Source organism: Pezoporus wallicus, unplaced genomic scaffold (assembly GCF_028554395.1).
Source record: "Pezoporus wallicus isolate ANWC-B61680 ecotype Strahan unplaced genomic scaffold, APGP_CSIRO_Pwel_v1 contig_749, whole genome shotgun sequence".
NCBI lineage: Eukaryota > Metazoa > Chordata > Aves > Psittaciformes > Psittacidae > Pezoporus > Pezoporus wallicus.
In genome coordinates, this window is record NW_026641327.1 from 526028 (window position 1) to 544274 (window position 18247).

General features: G+C 36.8%; 1 protein-coding gene across 2 annotated transcripts in view; it reads left to right on the plus strand.

Annotated features, from left to right (window-relative positions):
• The window catches only part of LOC130606589 (dynein axonemal heavy chain 5-like), a 459050-nt gene that overhangs the window by 12909 nt on the left and 427894 nt on the right, over nt 1-18247 (plus strand). For both annotated transcript variants that reach the window (XR_008974019.1, XM_057423090.1), the window contains 16 exons: nt 1189-1284; nt 2022-2195; nt 2288-2377; nt 3051-3206; nt 4180-4319; nt 5927-6078; nt 9209-9416; nt 10212-10299; nt 10418-10541; nt 10653-10816; nt 11995-12087; nt 13278-13481; nt 15016-15096; nt 15180-15584; nt 15736-15854; nt 17844-17980. Coding sequence is in view for 1 of the 2 variants with exons in the window: in XM_057423090.1 (XP_057279073.1) it covers nt 1189-1284; nt 2022-2195; nt 2288-2377; nt 3051-3206; nt 4180-4319; nt 5927-6078; nt 9209-9416; nt 10212-10299; nt 10418-10541; nt 10653-10816; nt 11995-12087; nt 13278-13481; nt 15016-15096; nt 15180-15584; nt 15736-15854; nt 17844-17980 (2431 nt within the window). In the remaining variant the exon portion in view is untranslated. The remainder of the gene's footprint in view (nt 1-1188; nt 1285-2021; nt 2196-2287; nt 2378-3050; nt 3207-4179; nt 4320-5926; nt 6079-9208; nt 9417-10211; nt 10300-10417; nt 10542-10652; nt 10817-11994; nt 12088-13277; nt 13482-15015; nt 15097-15179; nt 15585-15735; nt 15855-17843; nt 17981-18247) is intronic.

Consider the following 18247-nt stretch of genomic DNA (forward strand, 5'->3'; position numbering starts at 1 on the left):
GATCATCTAGTTCCAAACCCCCTGCCATGGGGAGTTGGTGGTACTCAGACCTATACACACACACACACAGAGACACATGCACTATGGGTCCCTCCATAACTGATCTCAGGCAATCAGTTTATCTTCTATCTGATCCCCTTGCTGTCCTGGTTGCTGGCACACAGAAACACACACGCAAACAGTTCTTTCCTATAGCTGGTCCCAGTTTATAACCTTATCAGTAGCTGACCTTCAGACCCTACTGTCTCTCTGGTAGCTGGCTTGGGCCTCCTGGTCCCTCTGGTAGCCAACTCTTCTTAGACCACTGTGATCTCTTTAACATCCAGCCTAGACTTATGGCTGCTTCAACACTTTGTTCCCAAGCCTCTGTCCCATTTGCTGTCTAGTCTGATTTTGTGGGTGGGACACTCACCCACACATTATGCACATTCTGCAGTGTTTCTAGTTGCTTTAATCTATGGTTCCTACCCTGGTTGGGGTCACTAATAGAAGAGAGAACCCTTTCACTCATGCAAATGGTTAGAATTAGAGATTAGTAAGAAGATGAGACGGACTGTGCTGGTCAGGTACCAGGCACAGCCAGACAAGCATACTGACTAGCAACCTGTTCACTTGTGACCAACTCCTTTTTGTCCCAACATGCCTCCATTTTTCCACACTTGCTGCTCCCACAAATCACGTTGATCCCTGTCTTTATTTCTTCCCTAACTCTCATAATATATATAGTCCCATGCTCTTGCCTGGTAACCTGTAACGAGTCCCTTGTCTCCTAGGCAGTAACCTCCCTTACTTAGTCTGTAAGGTGCTCTAGAGAGCCTGCCAGTTTGCCCATCTTGATGGGTTTCATACCTGAGCTGAGCGCCCTCCTGTGGCAGTACTGGGAGTAGCTCGTTAGAGTGCTCTATTGGGTTAACCAGATTTCCTCTGCCTGCCCATGTTCCTCTGGGCTCCTTTGTGTTCATGAAGGTGGGGCTTTAACCAGATAAACGAACACTTACTGCTTTGCTTAGAATGTAAATGCCTTTGTTACTAGTGTTGTACCTGATCTCTTTAATTCAGTGCTGAACACATGTACTGGGCAGATAAAGCAAATTCCCCCAAAACTTCAGGGGAAAAAAAAAAGGTATGAAGTGAAAACAACCCTACGATATTTATTTATTTTTTTTTTAATCTTTTACCCTGTTCTAGTTTGAAAAAGATTACCTTGAATTTAAGAACCAAATTTCAGCATTGTACGAGTCCATACAAGAATTTGTGGATTCCTGGTTTGAAAAGACTGTAACTGTAAGTAATGTTACAAAAGCAAACCCCTTGTTCTGATGCTTAGAAGGGCTGAGTACCCATAGCTGCTGCTGAACTCCTTCATCACTGTTGGTGTTCTGTGATGGTGCCTGCCTGAGGTAATGTTGGAGGATGTCAAGCCTTTTGCAAGTGTTCTAGAAGTCACTTGCAGAAGTGCTGGAAGGTAATGTTCATTATTACTTGGTGTTAGTTTTATGTTCCATCTTCCCATACCAATTTTATAACCTGATTTTCTTTGAAGATTATTTTCTGTCTTTACCCTGGTGTTCCCTGTGCTTCCTGTTGCGTTTCCAAGTTATTCCTGTTCGAGTGGCAGGAGTAAGGAAATAATTTCTGCCATTTGTTACCTTAGTGTCAGTACTGTTCATTGTTTCAGGACCTGATAACAATATATTATGAAGTACAAGTGAAGGTGTAGGTGTTCTACCACAACTGTTTGCAGAAAAAAAGAGTGATGATTTGAGAGGCAGAAAAAAATGGCAATGTTGCAGTACACTGTAATGGTAGCAGTCTCTTGGTTCATGCTATGGTAAATATATTCCATATGGGACAAAATTCACTAACTTGTCTGGAGGGAATATTCTATGTTTCTTAGGAAACGACTTACAAACATACTTTATATTCTAAATTAAAAAAAAAAAAGAAGAGAACAGTTTATGAACAAGGACTTTCTGAACTGTTGACATCTTCTGTGATAAATGATCCGTTCTCCTTTTTAGACTGAACAGATGCTGGGACTTCTGATGAAGCTTGAGCAAATAGGAGAAAATCATATTGACCTTAACGAGAAGTATATCATTGTCCTTCAGCAGTACAGCCAAGACTTAGAGTTTGTTCAAAAACTCTATGAAAAGCAAAAAGAAAATCCACCTATACCACGTAATATGCCACCAGTAAGAATGGAATAAATAAGAGAGAAAAAGGACTTTGCTTCTTGATGTTTTTAAGTTAATGGAAATGTAACCTTTTGTCTTCTGTGTTTTAGGTAACAGGGAAGATTATGTGGGCTCAGCAGTTATACAGAAAAATTGACAATCCAATGACAGTCCTTAAAAAGAAAACCACACTTCTGAAGGTTGTAAATTAGCAGAGGAGGATTTATACTAAGCTTTCAAGCATATTACTAACAGATAAATGATTTATTTTTATACTCCTATGCTCACTTTTCTAGCAACTTTTATTCAAATCATGTAACAGGATAAGTGTTAGTGTTTGCTGCAGGATTTGAATTCCTTTTTGTAGCACTATTATTCTATGGCTCAGGACAATTACTTCCACTGAGACATTAAGCTGATGACTTAGGCTGGTGCTTTTGTCCATTCTGGCGCTTGACTCACATTAATCCTGATAGTAGCATTGTTGGCTGCGTACCTAAGTTTAGAGCATTCTGTCTGCTGTGCTCTATAATGGAGAGGACTGAGATATTTAACCCCAATCACTAAGCCAGACTTCATGAAATGAGACATCAGTCCCTCATATAGGTCATAGTGTAAACTTTGTTTCATGGGCAAGACTAGGAGGAAAGATCAGGAAAAGAGTTGTTTAGAGCAGGTAAATACTTCTTAGTAATTTAATTCCTCAATATGTTTCTATATTTCTGCGTTTTATCTTATTTCTAAAATAGCATAATTTAAAACTATTTGTTTTGTTTTCCTAATGGCAGTGAGGAAAATCTTAGTGGAGGGCATTTCTGCTATGAATTGATTAAACTGTGTTTGCTTTCTTTCTTTTCCCCCTTTGAACTACAGACACTGGAAATGAAAAAGGTTGTTAAGAGTTACAATAAAATGGCTGCAGTTCTTCTGGAATTCGAACTTATTTATCACAGGTCTTGGTGCAGGTTTGCTGACCAGGCTAGAAATGCTCTGCGTGCTTCCTTACTTGCCAGGCACCCAGAAACCAAGGTAAATATGATTTATTTTTTCTATTACTGCTGCAATGTTTAATATTGCATGTGCTGCTTTAATCATATAATGGCTAGACAAACACAGCATTAAAATAATTTTAATAGGCTTAAAAAATGAACTACTTGAATTGTTTGTTTGTTTTTTTCCTTTTTGTGTGTATTTATGGTAAAGATTTCATCCTGTCTCTTCTTCAAAAGGCTCCTGCCTCATTCTGGGCATAAAAGAGGCAGTACCCAGCAAATGCATCAACTGTTATTGACTTATTTATATCTTTTTAGATCTTGTTCCATGTTTTATTTTCTATGTTAACAAAAATTTTAGTTAAGGAAAGAATTTTTAATTAGATCATGGTCTTCTCTGTACTGGTCAATGTCACTGTCTTGAGTATATTGCAATCATTAATTAATTTTCTTTCAAAACTGCTTGTTGAGACAGAAAATCTTACCATTCTTGCTTCACACATTACTTTTTGTGCAGTAGTGCAGATAAGTTATGGTAAAATATAGCATTTTTTTAAACTAGTGATTCCATAATGGATAACTAGAATCTGTTTTTCAAATTTATTTAGCGTCTTAATAGCATATAGTGCCCTGAAAAGTGTACAGAAATTAACCTTCACAACATTTTTCCCCAGTCTACCAATGGAGAAACTGAAATGAAAAAAATTAGCTTGTTCTGCAAAACCAGAATTAAACTTAAGATGTTACAGAAGTTGTTAGGGCACAGTGAAGGGGTCACAAGAAATTGAAATCAGTGTAAGATATTGGTTGATTAATACTTCGTAAAATCCAGATATTTGTAGAGTAGGATGAAGATCTATGTAGAAACATGGGTGTCTGTTTTAAAAATCTTCTCTGGTCACCTACATCTTGTTTCATGTTCCAATAATATCACACTACATGTAACTATTAAATGATAGCCTTATTTTCTCTTTCTTTCCCTCCCCCCCGCCCCGTACTGCTAAATGAAGGAATTACTTGTAAACTTGGACCCAGTGGTCCTGGAAGTCCTTTATGAAACAAAATACCTGAAAAAAATGCATTTTGAAGTTCCAGATGTTGTTCTTGGCTTGTGTGCAGAGGAAGAACAGATTAAAAGGCATCAACTAGAGTGAGTGAACACTTTTTGGATTTGATTCTCACCTTCAAAAGGGAATCCATAGCTTTGAGTCTATTACGTATACTTTTGTTTTATTATAACTATTCTTTTTGGTGGAGTTTAATTAAAATTTAATTGCTTTCCCCTGCATTTCCATAGTAATATAGGTAACATGCAGTTATTCCTATCTCAACAAATATCTCATTACTAGAAAACACCTACATGCTTTTGTTACTCCAACAGCTGCTCTGTAAGTGGAGCAACGAGGTATTGCTAAGGCATCTGTGCACATAGGGATTGCACTCCAAAATATTACATTTAACATCAAAAGCTTTTTTGTGTTAGAAAAAAAAAGCTGGAATTTGCCACTTAAGGCACAACCCAAACATTTCTATATATAATCCATCACCTGTGTTATAAAATGCTTTCTCATGTTGAATATCTGAAATAACTTTTGTTGATTTTAATTCTTTTTCTGCTACTTGTAACAGTCCAATTCTGTGCTGGAAGAGTTATTTTCATTCTCAGGGATGCTGATTATGAATTCTTGAACTCTCTAAGCAAGGATGATAGGTCTTACAAAATCATCCTTTGTGAGGAGTGTTCTTTAGATAGTTTTTTAACAGAAGTGGATAAAAAGGGACAAAGTTCAAAGACTTACATAAACACTTCAATGCAACCCCTTATCCCTTTTTCCATTGTTAAAGCTTTCAGTCTTTAACTCTTATAACATGGTACTTTTTATTAATTATCTGTGGAGCATTTTAGGACAAAATAACCTAAAATTTGTAATATGCAAGGCAAAATTTGTGTGATACGGTCCTCTCAAAAACAATATCCCAACTGTTGCCATCCAAGAGAAACAAAAAGGTACAGAATATGTTTGCAATACAAAAGAAACCCAAATTTACTATCAACTCTAAAAACAGACTTTCGACTGACTTCCGAAGCAAAGAAGGAATACTCAGAGATGAAATTTTTTGCTTAAGCAACACTGGAAAAACAGTTCTCAGTATACTGTGAATGGGTTATGTCAGTGTACGATTTGTAACAATGATGTTTAAAGTCATGGTTTTAATCTGGCACAGAAAACAGCTATTACTTTTTTTTTTGCAGCAGTTCTTGTAAAGAACCCATTATGTATCTGACTTGAGTTGTATTTGCTTCTAGTCCTTGTTTATACAGCTTCATTGTGTAGCTACATTTTCATGGAACTGTATTGGTAAATCTTGATTCAGAATTTGGCCTCTTTTGGGGATTTGGTGTCTTAACTGGCTTGGATCTAGCTTTTCTTACAAGCAGGATCATTTCATGCCATGTTGTATAAGATAGGACGAAGGGAACAAAATGCCATGTTTTCAATTTCTTGTGGGTTTTTGAATTAATTTTTCATAGAAGAAAATTTCTCTAAATTGATCACAATCACTTTAGTGGAGGTACTTATGTTCCCAGTCTGGTTCTGGTGTTAGTGGGGAGAAGAGGCTTAGTTTGAGCTAAGAAGAGTTCTTATTCTTAAATGGGGTCAGAATGCAAATCTTATTAAGAGAAAATATGTCCAAACTCCCGTGTGTTTCAAATATCTGAATTAAGCCCATTATAAGCATGATGATGTCTTTCAGAGTCCAGAATTTGTTGACCAATTACAAAGAGTGTCTGAATGGGATTCCTGTTATGCTGAAACCACTCATGAAACCATTCATAGAACAAGTTGAGGATGCCCTTACTCTGGGCCTGATGCAGCTGTCATGGACTTCTTTGAACATCGATAAATGTACGTAGTAGGAAAAGAGGTGGTGAGCTATTGATGCTGTTAGGAGGTACCTGCCAGGTATCTTTGTCATTGTTAGGAAAAGCACTTCATCTGTTCAAGGGAAAAACATGCCACATCCCTCCCTCATAACAATGGAACTAAGTCAGACATGAGTAAGGTGAAAATGGTGTGTGTGTGTTTATGGCCTGCTCTAAAACGTGGTGATCAAGGCAGGGCTGTTTGACAGCTGTCAATAGCCCTTGTTAAGTCATATGTTTACCAGGTGTATCCTTTTTTTGACCTCCCTAGTGGTGTCCCTTTAACTACTCTTATATTCTCCCACATAAACAGCCCACTTTTTCCACTGTTATGATAAAGTGGAAGCAAAATCACTGTAGAATCAGAGTTTCTTGATATTTGTTAGAATTTTTTAATCCTACTGAATGTTATTGGTCATTGTATTGAAGTAACTCGGTGAGAAGCACAGGGAGAGAATAAGTGATTTGGCACTAAAAAAATGTAAAATCAATACAATAGTTATCACTCTTCTTTTTTCTTTTTTATTTTTTTTATTTTTTTTTCTTCAAGAAAGGGGCTTTCTGGCTCAACACTTTTGGAAAATAATTAGTGTTTTAAAAAGATTGCTTTTGCTCCATCCCTCCCCTCCACCCCTCAATCAAGGCATTACAAATTCATTTGCTGAGAGTACAGTGAAGTCACTAAATTAGTTAATTTACAGATGTGTAACTAACTGAATGGTTTATCAATCATATTTGACTGTCAGCCTAACTGCACTGTAATGGTGGGAGAGTCCGTAAAGCCTTGACTTTGGAGCTTTCTTGCAAAGTTCAGTGGTAACATTGCATCATATTTTGACTTGTGTTGCAGTTCCATTTTTTAATTGAATGCATTTTCATTTACTGAGCTTAAGCTATCACATCAGACTTCATGCATTTTTTACTTCTTTTTCCCCTATCAGTATCAGTCTGATGATCTTTCTCCAAGTCATCATATAATGAAAAAATTAAGAGCTCTTCTCATGCCTGCATTCTGTTTTCATTTTCTGTGAAAAAATGTGTTTCATGTTAGGTAGATAATTATAGCCCAACTGCTACAAGAATCTGAGATAAGAGAATGAACATGGGGTGCTTTAATAATATCTCTTTTCTTTTCTAGAAAAATCTTCATAACTTATGCTGAACATCCTAAAAGTCACGTCTAAATTCACAGTTTAAATTAGTAAAAGATACATATTTGGATATTTCTGCCCAAGTCTTAATTTTTGTAAAGAAAACTTTATTTTATAATCCTCAATTATGCATTGAGCTTTTTCCACAGAGCCAGTAAGAGACAAGCTTATCCCTATCAAATACAGCATGAAATTGATTAACTGTTATAAAAGCATCATTGAAATGGACAAATATAAAACCATCAGCAAGACTTTTATGTTGCGGTTCCATGAGAAAACAATACCTTATGCTTGTAAATCGGTTTTTAGTTGAGGTAGACTGGTGTTAGGCTTTCACTTTTCTTCTTCAAAAGGAAAAGCAACCAGATAAACAGAAACAAATGCAGCCAAAATCTGAAAATGAAATGGGGCATGGGTTCATGCAGCTGTTCATTTGTGACTCTGCCATGTGGCACTGGTGCACAATGCTTAAGGCAGGGCTAGTCACCTTGTAGTTTTACCTGACCTTTGCTTGAGTAAAGCACAAGAATCAAATGGCAAGTGGGGTTTTTAATGTTCGTTTTATAGCTCTAAAATAATTTTTTGTGTTTGGTTTGCATAGTTTAGTAAAAGATCGTAAAGAAGGTCTTTTCAATATTATTTATTTATTTTTCCATTTAGGTACTCTCTGCACTGTGTTAAGTGTCTGAATAGGCATAATTCAGGTTTAAATAGTTCTTTGGATCAGCGTTTGCTTTGATGGGAACTGGCCTTATTTGACAAGATAGAGGTTACGCAGCAAGAGTATCCAGGCTATCTCTTGTTTCCTGCTGCTGCAGCTGAAAGTGAATCACCCTTAGAAAGGAAAGCTTTTCTTGAGTGTATGCATCATAATTTTTTGAAAGTGTGCAATATCTAACATGCCCAGAATGCATGCTGGACACTCACAAACTAGGCGTTGGTTCAGTGCATGCCAAATAACTCTGACTTGCCAGTGACATGCTGACCTCACTATACATAAGCTTTTAATGTCTTAGGTGCCTTATTTCCATTGTAATATGTGGAAGTATGGGGGTTCATGGTTGCCTTCTAGACTAAAACTCAGGAGACAAGGTGAAAAAAGTGGATTTAGGACTACCTATTTTATATATTTAAAATAATAATAAAAGCACTAAGAAATGGGTTGGATATTTTTTTCCATTTTAGTTAATAACAAAGACAAGCTCCCTCATTAACTTTCTACTAGGAATAAATTATGTTTTCCACTTAAAGCATTAGCAGTTGAACACCACTGTCACACTGTTGTGGCTTAGATACTATAGTGATTTCTTTCTACATACACTAAGGAGTATTGGTGAGTCAAATGATACTGTCTGATAATAACGAACACAAAGGGTTTCAGGTGAGACATTTCTATTTTGCAATGAAAAGTATGAAAGAAAGGGAAAGATTTTGTCTAGTCTAGTAAGGAACTGTCATTTTTGCATTTAGTTTAATAAACACATTTGTTAAAAGCACTCAATATATCTTTTTCCTAAGTAAGTTAGGTCATAAGCATGAAAGAAGAAATCTAGTGGTTTAAGCAGTATGTAATCTTGGATGAGGGAATTCTAGCCAATGAATTTGTAAGTTAATTACAGTTACAAAAGCACTGGATTTCACTGGGTGTGTATATAGGAGGACCAGAATAATTTTTAGACAGTTGTATCCTTTCTGTTTGTCATTGTATTTTGATGATCCTTTTCCTTACAATGCTCTTTAATACAGAAAAGATATCTTGAAGGCTATTGTACCATTTATCTTAAAATATTTCCATTTAAAGATACCAAGGTAGAGCAAGTCCATCATGTTTCTGTTTCAGGTCTTAATTGCATATTTCATTGCCATTAAATCCTCATTTTGTTGTAATACTGAGGGGGAAGGGGAGATGAGATTTAAGAGGTCTGTATTTTGCATGATATGTTTTAATTTTTTCTTACTTAGTTATTGAGAATGTTTATAGTACCCTGAGGAAGTTAGACTACGTAGTGAAAGAAGTGACTGATACCCTGGAATGCAGAATTGAAAGAATTCTGGAGGATATGTCAAACACTGCTCTGATAATTTTGCCAGAAGATGAACCTTTAGATGTGCTTTCTTTCCTGGAACAGATAGAAAAGCTTGCTGTCTCTGCTGCTCACAAACTGTCTCAGTAGGTTTATTAACTGCACAGATTTGAAGGCCATACTGGGGGGGGGGGAGGGATTATTTATATATTAATGCTTTATGCATAGAGAGTTTACAGGGTACTAGTCCAAAGCAAAATGATAGTCTCAGGATGCAGGGGAGAAACTCCCAAGTACCTTTAATACAGCAGAAGTAAAATTACACCTGTAATGTTTAGCATTTCATATTCTTCATCCTATGGCATTCTAATCAGTAAAAATAAAAATGAAGATGAATAAGAGTTGAAATCTTATCCCCAGGTTAATTGCTTGATTCTTAATGCTAGATAACTAATGTAAGACTTTTCATTCTCCCAGTGGTGCAAATTTTTTGCCCCGCGCTTATTTTCCACATTATAGCAGAATAGTTGTTCAGCTCTCCTCCAGAAAGATACCTGTGCTCATTGTGCAAAATAACATAGTTTCTATTTAGTTTTTGTTTGGTTTTATTTTACTAATTCTGATTTCACAGGTTATTTAACTGCATCATGATATGCCTCTTTTATTAAATATAGCTGAAAAAGAACCCTTCTTTAAGTTATTATGAAGTCCAATTGAATCAGATAGAGTCTGAAAATGAATTTGTTGATAGTCTGCATATCTTAATGTCTTACAGTCTCTGTGTGCTGAAGCAGTAGGAGCAAATTGAAAATTATAAGGGTGTTTCCTTGCACATACAGCTCTTCACAGTGCAGTGGGACTGGGGTGTGTGCCTGCAAAATAACAAAGGGTATTCCTTATGTTTGATTCCCTGTGTGTGACTGTAAGTTTTATTTTTGTAGACAGAGTCAGCAAGTGGAATGCTCTGTGTGTGACCTGGTAGATACTCTTAAGCACAGGTTGAAAGCAGATGCTGGAAAAACTCTGGAGGTAAGGCATTTTTACACTGTAAAAAGTAACCTTTTATAACCTAGTCAGATACTTGATATTTCACTTATATGCTGGATAGCATGTTTGTTTTCCTAAGAATTTCCTTTTCACTCTTCAGGATTCATATGCCTGTACACATCTAGATGTGAAACACAAAACACGCTGCCAAGAATGCTTGTCCTGTAGTTGCTATAATCTGATGGCGCAGCTTTGTCAGAAGAATACTGACTCTTTGGTCAGATGTGAGTCTTCTTCAGATATGTTCAATTTTAATATCACTTTAAGATTATTTCTTTCCCCCAAGCTTATTTTGGTAAAACATCTAACCTCACTTAAATATCAAATTTGTTTAGGCACGAAGATTTCGTTAGAGTCCTTAAGACATCGACTGCGTGTTGTTGACTTTAGGTATCAGACGACTAAGTCTGTAGAAACTCAGAGAGTTCCTTTGTTCAGAGCTGAAATTCAACTGGCTATTCCAAATGTTGTCTTGAGACCAAGTCTTGACGATATTCAGGTAACAAAATAATTGCACATCTCAGTCATTTATGCTAAAACATTTTAAAATGTGTTGTTTTAAAACAACAAGTGCAAGTTTAATCTGGTATAAGAACTAAAAGGAAGGGGAAAAAAAAAAGATTAAAACTATCTGAGTTCATGACATCACTGGGTGCTGAGGACACGAAGCCACCAATCAGGTTTGTTCTGCTGGCCAGTGGAAGGAAGTGTTTTCCTGAAAGCCAAGAAACTTGTGTTAATAAATCTCTGCTTAAAGGCAAACATTTCAAAGGTAATGCAGAAATAAAAATTAATGCCATTGGTACAGCCTGATTTGACTTTCTAGTCTCCTTAAACTCTTTCAAAATATAAAATGATGGGATCAGTTTTAAGTATCATTCATAAATCAGTGTTCTCTGTAGTGAAATATAAAGAAGAATATTACCAGCCTCAAGCCCTAAAGTGTGAAAAAGTATGATCACTCATTTAACCTTATACTAGCTCAGCAAAGTTCTTACACACATACTTACAATCTCCTATGATGTCTGAAATTATTCACAAAGTATTAGTTGTTTATGGTGGTGATTTGTGGACTTCTCATTTAGCACTGTCACTGTCAAAACTGGTGTTGAATTACTTCTCGGATCTTGTTTGCAGCCTTCATGGTGTTGTCAGTAAGAAATAAGACCACAAAGTGTAATTTTAAAATAGCATAGATAGGAGTTATATATTAATTTATATAGCTGCCTGTACAGATAATAGACTATACCATCATAAATCTAAACAAATGTATTCAGGCATTCTGATGTGAATGTGAAAACTATTATTATTAAAAATAAGTAAGTTTATAACCAGTTTGAGGGGAAATAGTACTATGATTAAGTTATGTGCCCCAATGATGTATGATTAAAGTTCATAAAGTTCTCTTATGCTCTTGTTTGAAAACCACATAAACGTAGAAGCATTACGATAAAACTTTATGGAGTATTCTTTCCCCTTACAATATGTATTTTTGGTGATCCTGCTTCATGCTTATTACTTATTAGAATATTTCTGTAAAGGTAGAGATATAATTTTTAATTTTGGTATTGTTTGGAGGATTTTCACCCCCCACCCCCCCCTTTTTTTTTTGTCTTTTCTCCTCTTATTTGTCATAATCCCTCTGTGTGCTCAAGGTGAATATTTTGCTGTTTTCAGAGTGTTGTTAACAAAGCAGTAAATATCGTATTATCAATAGCCAAAGATATCCCCCTGTGGAAATTTGCTTACTTACATCATAAACAGCAGCAGGTGAGAATTTTGTTTTGATTATTTCAAAAATTTAGTATTTTGGTGAAAGTTTCCTAATCTCAAAAGAATATGTTCTGTCCTAATACTTTGATTTGTATTCTGGGGGATCTTCTCATTAAGTGAAAGCCTAGTTTTTGATCTATATACCAAGGGATTGAACATAAGAGTAATAAATCATAAACCTTTTGTTTGGTGGTTTCTAATATTAAAATCAAAAGCTGTTCAAGTGTGGTGATGATAGTGTAGATAATGTATGAAAACTAACACTACCCATGGGTACTACTAACTGAGTATATATTATTATCAGTCTTCTCAGGCAAAGAACTATATTTTAAGTTAAACCTTCAGGCTGCATACAATGCTCCAGTAAATGCAATGTAAATATTTTAACTGGCATGAAATGAGTACTAAAATCTTATGAAGGTCTGAGGTATAGATAGAAACTGAAACTTGTTGAAGTATAGAAACACACAGTAATGGCAATCAAATGGCCTTAATTCTCTCGTTTGGTAATGAAATACAGAACTGTGTAGATCTGTGCTGGAAAGTGTATGTAAAAATACCTTCCTTTTTTGTCAATCTGAGACAAAAAACAGATCATTTCAATGAAAAAAAAACTACAAATAAATAATAATAATTAAAAGAAACCCAACAACAAACAGCCCCCCCCCAAAAAAAAACACAAAACAAAACCAAACAAACAACCCCAGACCCCCAGCTAGGAGAGAGGGGGTTGAATTCCATTTCCTCAAGCAGAATTATTTTCTTACTTCCAAGTAGCCAACTTTCCACTGCCTTCAGATGTTTTTTCTGGCCAAAAAATGTAGATTGTATAGACTGTAATTCTACAATGAAGAAATTGGGAAGACCTGAGCAGTTGTGCAGGAGCAGGAAACAGGACAGTTTTATTTGTATATGATGCATATTTGACCTATGTCATTCAGAGATTATTAATATAGAGCTCCACATGGCAATATTTTATAAAATCATCTTTAATGCTACAACTATAGTTCTGTAAAAGTCCAAGCTAAGAACAGGGAATATCCTTGTGAATGCTTTCTCTGTATTTTCTATTTGTCCTTAGAGGTACTTATTGTGTGTGCATTATTTAGCATTCTAGAATGTATAAATAAATAAATAAATAAGTGGAACTACTGGACATACGTTTTTTCTTGTTTAATTTATGCCAGATTGAACAAGCTGTTGCTGTAGAGCTAGGTGATGAGAGCAGACTCACCAGGATGGTGGCATTGAAACCTTTAGACAAGCAGATCATCGAGCACAAGGATATAAACAAAGTGGTGATGCAACTAAATACAGTTATTTTATCTCTTAAAACTGAAGCATCAGATCTTCTGAACAGCTTTTCTGAATTTTCAGGCATCTGGGATAAGGTTAGAAACATATTTAATAAAGTATGTTGCTATATTTTGAAATCTTTTAAATGAACTCTTCCATCTTGCAGAAGGAGACTTTGTAGGAATAAGTGTGCTCAGTAGGAATCATTGGTTTCATGGTAGAATCCATATCCTCATAATAACTCTTTTCTTTACGAGACTTGTAATTCTTTACCAATTAAACTAAAGAAGGAAGTAGAAGCACAAAAAGAAATGTTGGGGCATAATCAAGCTTATTCTTTCATATGAGTATGCATCTTCCTCACAGCATCTTGTATGCATAGGTTATAAAAAAGAATAATTTAGCGGAGTCTCCAAGAAACTGCTGACTACAGAACTACTCCTGAATATTAAACTGACTAGTTCTTCTTCAGAAGCCACTGCTAAAAGCAGGTTTTCTATTTCTTCACAAAAATTATAAACTAAATCTAGGAAATCTTTCCAGTAATAAGGAATCCAAAGCAGAAGTGAATCAGGGCTTATGGAGCTGTCTTTGTGAGGAGGTGGGTCCAGTCACATAAAAAGCTATGAGGAGACATTTCCATCTCTTCATGGCTTTTTGGGTTCAAAATCTTAATGCTTAGTTATTTCAGGTTTTGGAGATACTGTTTGAGCTAACCACCTGTTGATGGTATGTCATTTCATCCTGACAAGACCAGATTAGATGATGCAATTGCATAATAATGTTTCCTTTTTACTAATATCGTCTAAAATTAATCTTCTCCTTAACCTTAAAATTCTTCAGGAGTTGGCAGTGTTACCCCTGTCTTAGTAACGTCTGTGGGACCACTGGGAACTCATTATTGGCCAGAACAGCTGTAATAGCTTCTCAGGGACCTCACAGTGCAGGCTATAGATGAATGTTATTGAACTGGGCAGAGACCATTTGCCTGTAATTGAACCAATAGTCAAGCACATTTATTGAGCTGGTGACACTGAAGTTCTCACCTCTGCAGATACTATCCTACCTTATGAAAAGGAAGGATGCTCAGTGCTCTAGCATTTAAGCAAGCTTCAACAAGGTAAATGTTCCTTCTTCACTTAGATCCATCCTTCCTGCCAAACTGTGCTTTCTCCAAATGGCCAGGCCATTTGTAGCTAGAAATTGCAGTTAAATGTACTGTTTCAGGAAGAGTGAAGACAGCTTAGTGCAATTACTACCATGTAATACCTGTTAGAGGTTGTGAGCTGCTTTTGGAGGTTTGCAGACAGAAGGAAAGGAAGTTTTTCCAGCAAAGTTTTAGCAGATACATTGTAATTTTGTAATAATATTTGGATGGATAAGTGATATCCTGATCTGTGTCAGTTTTTTGAGTTACAGATAGATTTCAAGTGCTTTAAAGGGTACTGTACAAAGAGTAAGAGTCAGGAAAAGTAATTCAAGTGAGATACATAATTTGATATTAATGCTGACATTTTAATATCTTTTAGAGAGGAAATGTTTGGTTTGCACAGTACAATAGGCAGCTGAGTCCCCCACTGGTTATTGTAATACTAGTGATAATAGTTAAATTAAACTTCTTTTATCTAGGATGCAGAGGAAAAAGTGAGGGAATTTACAGATACTAAACCAACAATGGCTGAATTCCAAACTCAAATCAGATACTTTTCTGTAAGTATTATATCTTTAATAAAATAGAACCATTCAGAGAAATTGTAATGCAAATAAAAGCTGAACCCTTGTGTTTGTCTTAGCAATTAGAAATGCAAATCAGAGAACTCCCAAATCACTGTGTGCTGGAATCAGTGGATATTGTGACAGAGTCATTGAAAATAGCTTTAATTCAGGAGTGCCGCTCAAGACAAAGAACATTTGGATTGGCTTTGAATAAAAAGTCTGCCACAGACATGGATGAAGTTTATTCATTCATTGAAAATGTTAGCAAGAGGTTAAGCAGACCTATCCATGATCTTGATGATGTACGGGGAGCAATGGAAGCACTAAAGGAAATTAGAGAAAATGAGATTAAAATTGACATGACAGTTGGACCTATAGAAGAATCTTACTCTGTGCTTCATAAACACAACCTGTTCTTTCAAGATGGAAATACAGAAAGAGTTGATGGATTGGCTTATGCCTGGAAGAACCTAAACACACAGGTACCATAGCTGTATTATTTCTCAAATCATATACATAACAAATCTGCTGTCAGCCTTTTCAATGTTGAAATGTTAGAGCTATTTTCTCAAAACTCAGTGCTTTTTTTTTCTGCCGCTTTTATACCTGTTGTTCCTCTTTGTCTGCATATAGGCACTGAAGGTTGAGGACTTGCTGCTGAAAGTACAGCCAGATATGAAAACAGATTTACTGAGCGATATCAAAAAATTCCAGATTGATACTACAGCATTTTACAAAGATTATGATGAAAAGTAGGTGATCTCTGGTACATACAGCTATGCTTCATTAGTGATTGCTCAAAAATGGTGTATCTGAAGGGCTTCAGAAAGTAAGTGCAGTACAGCCTCAATGTATAAATGACAGCTGGAAAACAAAGAAAGGTTAAATTCAGAATAATACAAGATAGACAGATACTCTTACTGTCACAGACTCATTCCCATGATTTCAGTGCTGGAGTTGGTGAAATTCTGGAGGAGTCAATAGGTTGGGGAAATAAAAAAAAATAAATAATTCTCAATCATGATTCAAATTTAAAGTTTTTTCAGGACAGTACATGCACAGTGTAGTTTTTTTGGCAATGAAGTTCACATCAGCAGCTGACCCAAGGCAGGCACTGTGCACCTATACCCCATGGGCAGTGTGAAGCAGTTTTATGCACAGCCTCTGCAGGCCGCCTTGCTGTTACGAACAGAATTCAGTGTATGCATAGAGCACGCACCCCTGGAGGGATTTGGGGAATGTGTACTCTTCCCCTAGGCAAATGCTTTTGCATTAGTGTTACAAGCAGGGTAGTCCAGATGGTAACCGGGTGCTTGGCTTCAACCTTTGCTTCACCTGCAGTGAAACTTGTTGAAGGCACGCTAGCAGTGCATTTGAGTGCAAGCTTTGAGACTCCAGCTATAGACACAAGGTGAATTTACACCTACTAGAACACCAAGTTGCTGATGTGGATGCCCACATAGAGCTGCCTGCAGTTCTGCTCTCAGAGGAATTCCGAAGGAATTCCTGGAAACACCCCATAGCTCCTACCAGTTGTAGGAACCCTGAGAGCATGCCCCCACCTGAAGGTTCAGCTGCCTGGGCTCAGGGCCAGCTTAGAGCTAATGCAGCTGAGGGCAGCTGAAGGCTTCCGCTTTCCTTTGGTGATAGAGAACTCCCAGAAAGCTCTCTTTGGAGGCCTCAACAAGACTGACACCCCTTCCTGTGGGATCTGCTTGTAAGCTGAGGCTTCACTGCTTGCCCCCCTTCCCTGACCTACAGCTCCACCTCCATCACTAGCTAGGCCTTTGCCTGTCCATGTACCATACTGACCTTAACCTGGATCCCAGTGCACAGATAGCCTGATCTCAGATCACCCTGATAACCACAGGACTGTGTTTCACTCTGTGAACTGATAACCACCCTGATAACCACAGGACTGTGTTTACCTTCACTAGACTTGCTCCGGACCCTGACTTGCTGACTTGCCTTCCCCACTTTACCTTGGTCTTGTGTGATCATTGTGGATTTGTCTAAAGATGTGGACTCTCATTTGAACCTGACTACCACACCCAGGCTTGCCCTGCTCTCGTTGCACATCTACTCTAGGACTCTGACCCAGCTGCCTTTGCTGACTGTGTTAATTGCTTTCATCTCCTGGTTCCATTTTCCTTGCTGAGCAGCCAGCCTACACTCCTCTCTGATGCTCATGTGCCTATATTTCTTTCTAGAAATAATCATGGCACAACAGAAGATGATATGCTTACAGTTCTCATCCCAAAATATTATGATGCAGCCAAGAAGTGGTCCCAGGCATGAGAGCTGGGGGTTACTTCATTATGTGCTTCATTATGGTTCTAATATCAGCTACTACAGTTTTCACCCCTCAATTATATATATGTACCAGCTGTGTTTCCCTTTTTAAGAATGTAAATGAAAATAATAATTAAAACTTATTTTATAAAAGTAATAGAATATATCAAAGAAAAAACACTTGTAGGTCTTTTTAGCTGGTTGTAAGAGGTGTGGTAATGAATTTCATTATTAGAAAATAAGTTGGGCTTTATTTCTGGGACTACTCAGTATGTACTGTTGGGACACTGGATATACTTTCCATTTTCTCTTTATTGTCTTTTGTGAAACTCTCTAGAAAAAATGTTAGAAAATATTCAATACTCTTCAGTGAGTAAGGACTGGGTTCTGTTGTGCTTCCTTGTAAAACCTATATGATACTTGCACTGAATTTGGTTTGTTTTTTACAGGGGCCCCAGTGAGGAGAATGTTCCTCCCCATGAAGCAAGTGACAGATTACAGATCTTCCAAGCCAAATTTGATGAACTATGGAGGAAGTATATCTCTCTTTCTGGTGGGGAAGAATTATTTGGTCTTCCTATCACAGGTAGTTTCTCAGGGGATACAGATACCTGATCCTAGGCTATTAATTTTTTCTTATGGGTCCTGATGAATGCATTCAGTGATGGATTTATTATAGAAAAATTCTTTGCAGTATGTTATTATTGTCTTTCTTATGAAAAGACATGTGAAACTGGCTCTCTGTCTGCACATATATAAATATCAGGTGGAAAAATATCGCACTGCTGGTGTATCTCAGGGTCCAGCTGCCTACCAATCTTGCTTGTTCTGTTCAGAGTTAAGCACATCTCCT